Genomic DNA, 9,473 nt, shown 5'->3' with positions numbered 1-9,473 from the left:
TTGCTTAAATATTTTATTTGCTTCGGTCTAACAAGTTTTCAAATTTTATATGCTTTAATAAATTAGTCACATCCTTCCCAAGTGTTGATTATGACAGCATTTTGCCCTCTTATAAATACTTGCCAGAGTGATGCTTTACTAAATTTGATGTAAAGTATGTAAAACATTCTTTTAGCTGTACATAAACTAAAACTACAACACTAAAGCCTTTTTCTCTTTAATAAGACTAATACCAAACCTTTCTGAGCAAACATACATAATACAGTTCTCTCACTGATAAAGCAGCAGCCTTGTTTTTTTTCTCATAAGGCACAGTTACCAAAAATAAAACTCTCTATTACAAGAAAATGCACATATCATACACTTTTCTTTTTTCTTGTGACAGTTTAACATTGTACCTCGCTTAGTGAAAAACCGTTTCCAAAGTCTTTTTTATTTCAGATTTATTGTAGAGCCTTAGTGCACTGAAGGTATATGGTCACACAGGCGCCTTAAGGCTGATAAAACGGCAGAACCCGGGCAATGTTCTGCCGACAGATGGGGCACGTTCTTTGTGGGAGGGCCTGGTAGCAGGTGAAGCAGCAGCATACGTGTGCACAGTCCAACAGGATGCAGTCCCTTGGTTCACTGAGACAGATCACACAGACATTCCCCATTTGATTGTTGTCTTCCTCTTCAGAACCTTCTGCATTTGCTCTTTCGGCACGCAGTCTTGCGGCTTCAGCTTGCTGACGGGCAAACTCCCTGGATGCTGCGTCCTGCTCCCAGCGATCCTTAAAGGTGCGGTAGAATCGTAGGCCGGCCCAGAAGAGCACTGCTGTCCCGGCCAAGGCCGAGACAACAACTAGCACCTTCCAAAAAACAGCTATGTTGCAAGTTTCATTTCGCAGGTTTTCAAAGTCTGTCAAGCTCAAGAAATATGGAGAATTATCAGAGGGGGGACGAAGAGTCACGGTGCCGTCTGTGTCTAGGGTCAACTCGCCGATGCCGGTAAGAGTCGTACCCACCTATAAGAGAGTTTGATTATCATCAGAATTATCTGCTTTTGTAAGAAGCATCAAAACTATGAAACATCTAAAGTAAGACTTGTTAGATTCATCTACAAACCGACCTTAAGCATTTCTTCAATCTCCAGGACTCCTTTAGGCTTTTCTCCACTGAAGTAAACTCCTACAAGCTCTCCAAAACTAAGAGTGGGCTGGTGAAATTTCTCATTGATGACCTCTGTGTATATTCCATCTGCTTGCAGAGGAGACTGAACTTTGACTGCAGCCTTGTCTAATCCAAACAAAGCAAAAGGCACCATATTCACTCTTTGATGTAAGATGCGTTCTGAGTCCATCCTGCAGAAAGCAGAGCCAAAGATAGGGAACATGGTTCTGCTTAGCAAAAATAAAATGTAAAGTTTTAAACTATGTGTGATGATATCATGCACTTTAGGTATTATTGAGATACAAATGTAAGGTCAAACTTAAACAAAGTTTTGCATAATTGTGAAGTGAAAAAATTATTATACAGTTTTCAATAAAAAAAATCTTGGTGTACATTGGTAAAATCAAATGCCATCAAAGGTCACCTAATTAGAAAATAGACTTCAACTGTCCTTTATATAGAGATAATTCAGTTTCATTCAGTTTTAACTTTTCCTCAACATCACAAAAACAATGTTTCTCTTTGGTAGTGTTGGTTAGTAAATAACATCTTTCTGCCATTTTGTAGCTGGAAAGAAAACGCTATCAGGGAAATTTTCATGTTCAAGCTAAAGCTCTGTTGAGTGAGTGCGATACTTTTTACAAGCTCATTACAGAATAATTCTAGATTATTGTGATATTTTTTCCATTATCTAGCTGCCCTATTATATAGTGCACAGAGAAAGTATCCAGTATCCAATAGGAGGAACATCTGTAAGGCACTTAAATGGCAAACATGCTATCTCAAAACATATGAAACAATAGTTTGAAACTTGATATAACACCAAACATTTCATATGTGTTTATATCAGACTCTCACCATGTGCGGGAAATGCTGCTCCATATCAGCCTGTGCTCTTTAATTGTAAATTTTTGCAACACACCAGAAATGTCTTTGTTGAAATGGCTTGTTAGAGGCTCATCCACTGGTTTTACCGTACCTACATGTGGACACATCCATCCAAGAGCAGGAAATATGAGCCATAAATGTCTTTCACTGCACTAAAACATTGCATTCAGTTCACGTCTGTATCAAAACAGTGAAGTTCTGATTACCTTCAACCACAGCATACTGTAAGCAGCCTCCAGGAGTAACTTTCAAAAGGTCTTTGAGCTTTCCATCTATACTAATATGTGGAGCATTCTGGAAAGAAGATAAATTGGTAAAATATGCACTACATGGTACATTCACAGATTTGCATGTAGTACAGTTAAATAATTAACTGGTGTAACTTTCCAACAAACGTAGTTTCAGTGAATTTCCACAAAAGTATAGAAAAGTCTTTTTTTTTTATCTTAATCTTTTTTCTCAATAGTTATTGTAGTATTACCAGCTGTTATGCTTAACATACTTCATCATGAAGATTATATTTGATTTCAAACTAGTCAATCTTGCATGTGATGAGGAGCTGACAATAGATGCTGCAGCTTCAGAAAACCTGGATCACTTGCAAGCATCAAACACTTTTTAAGCACAAAAGCAGTCAGACATTAGATGAACACATTTTCAGGATAAGTATATTCATAAAAAAAATACTTACTTCAAGTTTCTTAACTGTTAATCTACTTCTTTTGTATAGATAGTAAAAGACTCCAGAGAGGCTCAAGCTGGCACCAAGGCACACTGCCTCTGTAAAGGTCAGAGGAAACCCTTCCATTCTCTCTGGGCGTCCTATCACAGCCCTGAAACCAGAAAAGAAACCACATATAATATGTGAGAACGGCTAGCAAGACTTACAGTGACATTGTTGATATGTTTCACAAATAGTACAGCCATTTTTAGAAAAGGACACCTATTTTGTATCTGTGTTTTTCGGACGTGTATTTGTTTTCAAATTAAATTTTTCCATTCACTATAACAGAATGGAATCTGCGGCTGTGTTGTGGGTCACATGCTGTTAGATTTATATTATTTTAGAGCCTAGAAATGGACTGGTTGCTATAATCAAATTACTGTTTTAACGCTGCAACGATTTCACAACATATTGTTTCTATGATGCTACCTTTCACCACGAGTTGTTGCGCCCTACTGGTCCACTGGTTGAAAGAAAGTTCAAATAATTTTCTCTTGCTTACACGTATGGGTGCACAAATTGTTGTTCAAAGATTGGAGATCTGCCAATACTTACAGGAGAAACCAATCTTATCCAAAAATTATTCACTGTCCTCTTTTGCTCTGCCATGAGAGAGAGCTGACTGACGTACTCAAACGCATGATTGTCAATAGTCAACCAATTCTTGTGAACTTAGTGACATTGTGGCAATATTTAGTAACTTTCAGACAAAAAACAACAAAATGGTGTTGGCCATAATTGGAATTGCCAGGCATATAAAATATGTCCCCCTCCCCCAACACTCGATTACAAAACAGATAATTTTAGTTGTTTTTTATTTAAGCCCCTTACAAAAAGAAACTTTCGGTCACATTCTTAACATTTCTTTTTCAATGCTTGTTTAAATACAATGACACCATGAGAACTGTGGTGTTTTCTTCAAGGTTGTGCTGTGAGGATTTGTTGCCACCCCAATTCTAAAACAAAAAAAAAAGATAATAAAAGTGTAGTATTCTTTTACCATAACTGCATCAATATAATTAAGTGTGATTGTGTTAATCAGGGGTTTTCAATCCATGTTACATCAGTGCAGTTAATGAGAAAAACAGCACGTGGACATTGGAGTCACTGCAAGAATAAAAAAAATACTCATGTAGAACAAAGCAACGTAATTTGTTTACATTTGAGAAAATAAAAAAAAGATAACCACAGACATTTCCTGCTGGTTTTCTAAATTGCCGTAGGAACTTCCTCACAGTGAGGAAGTGGGAACCGCTTCAAAGTAGAAGCTGTGCTGGGATTTTGCAGAACAAATTGCCAGTGAACTCCACACCTGTTATTGGTGCTTCAGACTCGGAAGTTAGTTCTGAGATTCAGTAAAACTGTCTGCCTAAAACCTCGAGAACTGGTTTGCAGTATATTTTGTAATTGTTTTGTCTCGACTGCCTGTCTGTTCCCCATGCTTTATCATCCGCATTTATTGACTTTAAATCCCACTGCATTGCTTTGCTAGTTAGCTAGCATGCTAACACTGCCAGGAACTAACATTGACCTTTGCAATTAATGACTCTAAAGTAACGTAAAGCATCGATATGACTCATAACATTTACATAATCCAAGCACATGTTTATAAATAACCTAGCACATAAGTTACAGTAGACTTTTTGTTACCTTAAGGACAAAATGAAAGTTGTCAAGCTAACACTTCTGTCACGTCACGTAGACAACGGTGTCGTCACGTGACAGATGTTGGCGCACGGCGTCTCCTCCACGTCGCCTCTAAGCGCCGACATGGCAGGAGGTGTGCGGAGAAGAAGCCCCAGCTCTCCGTCCCCTCTGTGGGGAAAACTCCACACTCTTTGGCAGGACAAGCACTTGATCCTGTTCAAGACGGAACATACGTTACTGGTGGTTTCAGTGCTGTGGATCCTGGAAATTGGAATAAACCTGTGGGTCATACAGAAAGTGGCATGTAAGTTGCCGTGCTGCTAGTTAGCATGCTCCGGTGTGATGTCGTGTTCCTGAAGGCGTCCGGATGCTAAATGGCTAGCATTAGCAAAGCATTAACTGAACTCTTAACACCTGTCACTGGATTACACACTCAGTCTGTCTGTCTTAGTGTCAAAGGGAAATGTCTGTTTTAAGTAACATTTTATGATAATTTTAGTTTTGCTGTATATATGGTGTGTAAGTTGTTTGAATTTTGCAGTGTGCATTCATAGCATGGATTCTTACGCGTATTTGTGGTGACAATCTGATTATCTAAATAGTTGTAAAAGTGAAATATTTGCACGAAATACAATAGAAACATTTGCAGTGTGTGATATCCGGAGCTTTTGGTTGTGCAAAAGTTGTAAAATCAGGTTTTGAATTTGCAACGTTTTTGAAAACAATCTAGTTGTTTGGAGAGTTTTATTTTAAATAAACCTTTATTTATTTAAAAACCATTTTAAAATGTAAAAATTAATTATACTTTTTTACCCCCAAATCACCCCCAAAGTGTTGCTTAATTTCAACATAAAAAGTGGACTGTGATGAGACCAGAGTAGCTGTTGCTGGAAAAGCAATGGTAAAAGAGATGAGATTCACTGTTCTACATAATATTGAAACTGTATTGTATATCAGAAGGGTTAATTGTTGCTGTTCTAAATCCCTACATTAATGCCATAATACCATGAAACCAGAGCTGCACCACACCAGAAAAACATAAAATTGCTATTTCTTATAGTGACTACTATTATTTTGATTAGGATTCATTCACATTTTCCTGACTCCTTCACATTATGTCCTCGAGCCTTCTTGAGATTTAGCATTTTGGCCTTAGGTGATGGGTAACCAATTGTACTTAAAGTCCCTCCAAATAGGTACATATATATTTGTGAATGCATGGAACTTGAAAAATACCAGGATGCTATGTCTCGCATTAAAGTAGTCCATTTTGATAAAGATATTTGACACAGTTGCATTGCAATAACTGTTGGATTTGTTGTGCAGCCCATTCCAGTCATAAAAGCACAAAATGGTTGATAAATGTCAATAAAGGTTAATATTATTATTATCTGTAAATTGCCATTCCTAAAGTGAAAGAAAAATGTTATTTAGTAATACTAACAGTTTTATATTAATAATAATTGAATATGACACGTTGTGCAGACACAGAGATCGACTGGAAGGCGTACATGGATGAGGTGGAGGGGGTCATCAACGGTACCTATGACTACACCCAGCTTAAAGGAGACACCGGCCCTTTGGTGTGAGTTTTACAAAGACGATTTTGCCCTGTAGCCTTCTCTGATCCTTTCAGTTCAGAACATGTTGATAAATCGATCCTCCTGTTACGCTAGGTACCCTGCTGGTTTTGTCTACATCTTCACGGCTCTGTACTACATCACCAACCATGGGATGAACATCCGCCTCGGCCAGTACATTTTTGCAGTGTTCTATCTTGTTACGCTGCTGCTTGTCTTCAGAATATACAACCGCACCAAGAAGGTCTGTCGGTTTTCTAGCAAAAACTCTTTTTACTCCTTGAAACTCTAGTCTGTCATCTGGAGTTTAATAGTAAAGCAAATACGTATTTTTTTCATCTTCTGACATTTTTTTTCTAGGTTCCGCCGTATGTGTTCTTCTTTGTGTGCTGCGCCTCGTATCGGATCCATTCCATCTTTGTGCTGCGTCTCTTTAATGATCCAGTGGCCATGATGCTGCTGTTTGCAGCCACTAATCTCTTTCTGGATGGATACTGGACTCTGGGCTGTGGTGTGTACAGGCAAGTGTGAACCATTACTTATTTTAAGACTTCACCGTTAAAAGTATTCAAATGTATCATATTCCTTTATAAAGTGAGGTGATGAAATTACAGCTTAATCTTTCCCTCTTTCTGACAGTTTAGCAGTGTCTGTGAAAATGAACGTGCTTCTTTTTGCCCCTGGATTACTTTTTTGCCTTTTGTGGGAATTTGGCCTCATCAGAACAATCCCTAAACTTTCTGTATGTGCAGCCATACAGGTAAGCACTCCTTTTAATTTAAAACATGAAACACAGACTTTCTAGTGTCAATATATTTCAGGAACAATAATCCCAAGTTTTTTCTTTGCTTACTGTAGCTTCTCCTGGGTTTGCCTTTCCTATTGAACAATCCTGTTGGCTATTTGAGCCGCGCCTTTGATCTGGGCCGTCAGTTCATGTTCAAGTGGACGGTGAACTGGCGCTTCCTGCCAGAGTGGCTCTTCTTGAATCGCTACTTCCACTTGGTCCTGCTGGCAGCTCACCTCCTCACTCTGCTGCTCTTCGCTCTCCGCCGCTGGAAGAGGTGAGACAGACCTGGGATGTGCTGTAATTCCAGAGATAAGATAAACCAGAAGAGACGATTTGATTGAACAAATTTTGTTTTAGGGTTTTGTTTGACTGTAAACCAATAAACTCTCATAATGAGTCTGTATGAATCCCACAGAAAAACAGCAGAAGATCTGCCAGAAACTGAGATTCAGGGTTCATTCATAAGGATACAGCTTCATATTTTGGGTCACAATGTTAGAATAGAGGTCTTTTTAATGTTATTTACATTTCTAACATGTTCATCAGTCTGTGTTTGGATCTTTAAGGCATAATGCAGTATCACAGAATTTTGATGCTGCTTAAATATTTAAATGATCTGAATGGTAGTCCAATGTTTAGTTCACTTTCAAGTACTGTTTTTTTTAGAAAGCAAACTGTTATATAAATATTTTTTTATAATATTTTCTTGCAATTTCTGTTTTCTCAGACCAGGAGAAAACATAGTTGAGCTTCTTAAAGAACCAAGCAAGAGGAAAATCCCTGCTCAAAGCATCACTGTGGATCATATCCTTACATTTAAATATTTTTTTAATTTTTATTTTAATGAGAAATACCCATGCTTGTGTTTCTTGTGAACCTAAAAGTTGTTGTTAAACTTTTTATATTTTTTTGTTAGCCACTATAGCTTAGCAAATTATGCAAAGCCCAGCATTACTTTTACTAATCCATTATTTTCACAGCTCTTAAATAAAGCCATTACTAAAAATTTAGTCAGTTCAAACTACTATGCTTGAAATAAATTTTTAACTTTAAAAGACCTGAAATTAATAATCATTTCCTTTGTAGTTTAAGTCCCTAACAGCGAGCCACAGATAGTGCTGATACTCTTTACATCTAACTTCATCGGCATGTGCTTCAGCCGTTCATTGCACTACCAGTTCTACGTGTGGTACTTCCACACGCTGCCTTACTTGCTGTGGAGTGGCGGTGTCAAGAAGTTGGCCCACCTGCTGAGGTAAGGCCAAGTCTTGAAATTAGAGCTTTTACTTTTACACTGAAGTCCAAATTTGTGGTGGAGTTGTATGAGGATAATGATGAGTTTCATTCTGGTGTGCAGAGTTCTGATTCTTGGACTGATTGAGCTTTCATGGAACACCTATCCCTCGACTAAGAGCAGCTCTGCAGCCCTCCATGTCTGTCACCTCATCATCCTCCTCTGTCTGTGGCTGGCTCCACCCCTGATGGAAAAGAAAGAACACACGACTGATAAGGGGAACAAGCGTCACTAAACCTGACGGGACAGGACGTTTGATCGGATGCTGAGTAACCTCCATCATCCTCCTCTCTATCATCGGCACAGGGCCTGCAGAGGGAAGTCACTGTGAAAGACTGTTGCTAGGTGGATACAAGTTGCCATTTGTTGCTTCTTGTCTTTGTTTCCTGCTTTGTCGTTCAAGCTCAGCTGCTGCTGTACCCGGCTAGTGCACACTGCTGTGGCTTGCAGTCAAAGACATGACAACGGAAAGGATGAATTCTCAGGAGTCTTTTTGTTGTTACACAATTGGAAGTTTTCAAGTGCTGTGGAAAAATCATGTATGCTTAGAAATAATTTGTTCATACACAGAATGTGATGGATTTGATAAGATGTGATAAGATCTGAAGAGCTAACCGTAGATTCAGAAGTGTTAAATCGACTACATATCAACATGAATCTGATATTTGGTGAAAGCCTGCATTCTTTTTTTTTTGTTTTGTTTTTTATGCAATACTGCAAATAAACCTTAAACAGTAATGATTACCAGTGTGTATTCATAATTATCACATTACATTTGCATTATTCAGGATACAAAAACTATGAATGTTTTGTCTCAGGTCAATTTTATTTTAAAAAGGAAATTGCTGATCATTTAGCTTCTTGGCGTTTATGACTTTTTCATTTTGTACCCATCTTTTTGGTGAAGCAAGAAGACAGGACTGTGGTCCTCATCAGTCAACTCATCTTTTTGGTGAACTAAAGGATTCACAAACTTCTTGCACACTTGGTTTTGTAGTAACTGCAAGAATTAATATAAGCCATACTTAAAGTCCTTTTTTGTACTAATAGCCTACTATACATTATTTTAATTTTATATGTAGTCATTTAATTTACTTACAGTATCACATTGTTAAATTTATATTGCTTATGGTTCTATTTGTGTTTAGTAATATTTAGACCTTGGATGGTGTAGCTTGTCAGCAAATAGAGTTCTGATTGGGATCAATAAATTCTATTCTATTATATTATGTTCTAAAGAAATAGGGTTATATGACTCAAATATGCAATATCTACCAGTGGGAGGTCACTGAGTGGTTTGATTAGCAGTTCTAATGTATCACATTTTGTAATAGTCGCTCAAAATCAATGGACATGAGAGATATTCAGACTTATACAAACTTAAAACTTAAATAAAAA

General features: G+C 37.7%; 2 protein-coding genes across 2 annotated transcripts; one reads left to right on the top strand and one right to left on the bottom strand.

The window, feature by feature from the left end:
- On the bottom strand, nt 1–4,550 carry mul2 (mitochondrial E3 ubiquitin protein ligase 2). Its single transcript, XM_028021586.1, has 6 exons — nt 4,415–4,550; nt 2,732–2,873; nt 2,247–2,334; nt 2,011–2,131; nt 1,112–1,343; nt 1–1,007 (listed from the first exon to the last, which is right to left on the bottom strand). Exons 2-6 carry the CDS (start codon nt 2,846–2,848, stop codon nt 492–494), a joined length of 1,074 nt encoding a protein of 357 aa, XP_027877387.1. The 5' UTR covers nt 2,849–2,873; nt 4,415–4,550; the 3' UTR covers nt 1–491.
- alg3 (ALG3 alpha-1,3- mannosyltransferase) lies at nt 4,489–8,819 on the top strand. The gene is made up of 9 exons (XM_028021585.1): nt 4,489–4,715; nt 5,897–5,996; nt 6,088–6,235; nt 6,352–6,512; nt 6,631–6,751; nt 6,850–7,055; nt 7,509–7,585; nt 7,892–8,036; nt 8,139–8,819. Exons 1-9 carry the CDS (start codon nt 4,490–4,492, stop codon nt 8,308–8,310), a joined length of 1,356 nt encoding a protein of 451 aa, XP_027877386.1. The 5' UTR covers nt 4,489; the 3' UTR covers nt 8,311–8,819.
- The last annotated feature ends 654 nt before the right edge of the window (nt 8,820–9,473 follow it).

This window comes from Xiphophorus couchianus, chromosome 6 (genome assembly GCF_001444195.1).
Source record: "Xiphophorus couchianus chromosome 6, X_couchianus-1.0, whole genome shotgun sequence".
NCBI classification, from domain to species: Eukaryota; Metazoa; Chordata; class Actinopteri; order Cyprinodontiformes; family Poeciliidae; genus Xiphophorus; species Xiphophorus couchianus.
This window is presented reverse-complemented; position numbering and strand designations above follow the sequence as displayed.

What these genes read in the sequence shown, in the direction of transcription:
- mul2 (XM_028021586.1), bottom strand. Translation starts at nt 2,848, where the DNA reads ATGGAAGGGTTTCCTCTGACCTTTACAGAGGCAGTGTGCCTTGGTGCC. An exon ending in TAACAGTTAAGAAACTTGAA is followed by an intron (nt 2,335 to 2,731) that starts GTAAGTATTTTT and finishes TCTTCTTTCCAG; the next exon opens with AATGCTCCACATATTAGTAT. An exon ending in ACAGTATGCTGTGGTTGAAG is followed by an intron (nt 2,132 to 2,246) that starts GTAATCAGAACT and finishes GTCCACATGTAG; the next exon opens with GTACGGTAAAACCAGTGGAT.
- alg3 (XM_028021585.1), top strand. Translation starts at nt 4,490, where the DNA reads ATGTTGGCGCACGGCGTCTCCTCCACGTCGCCTCTAAGCGCCGACATG. An exon ending in GGAGACACCGGCCCTTTGGT is followed by an intron (nt 5,997 to 6,087) that starts GTGAGTTTTACA and finishes CTGTTACGCTAG; the next exon opens with GTACCCTGCTGGTTTTGTCT. An exon ending in GCTCTCCGCCGCTGGAAGAG is followed by an intron (nt 7,056 to 7,508) that starts GTGAGACAGACC and finishes CTGTTTTCTCAG; the next exon opens with ACCAGGAGAAAACATAGTTG.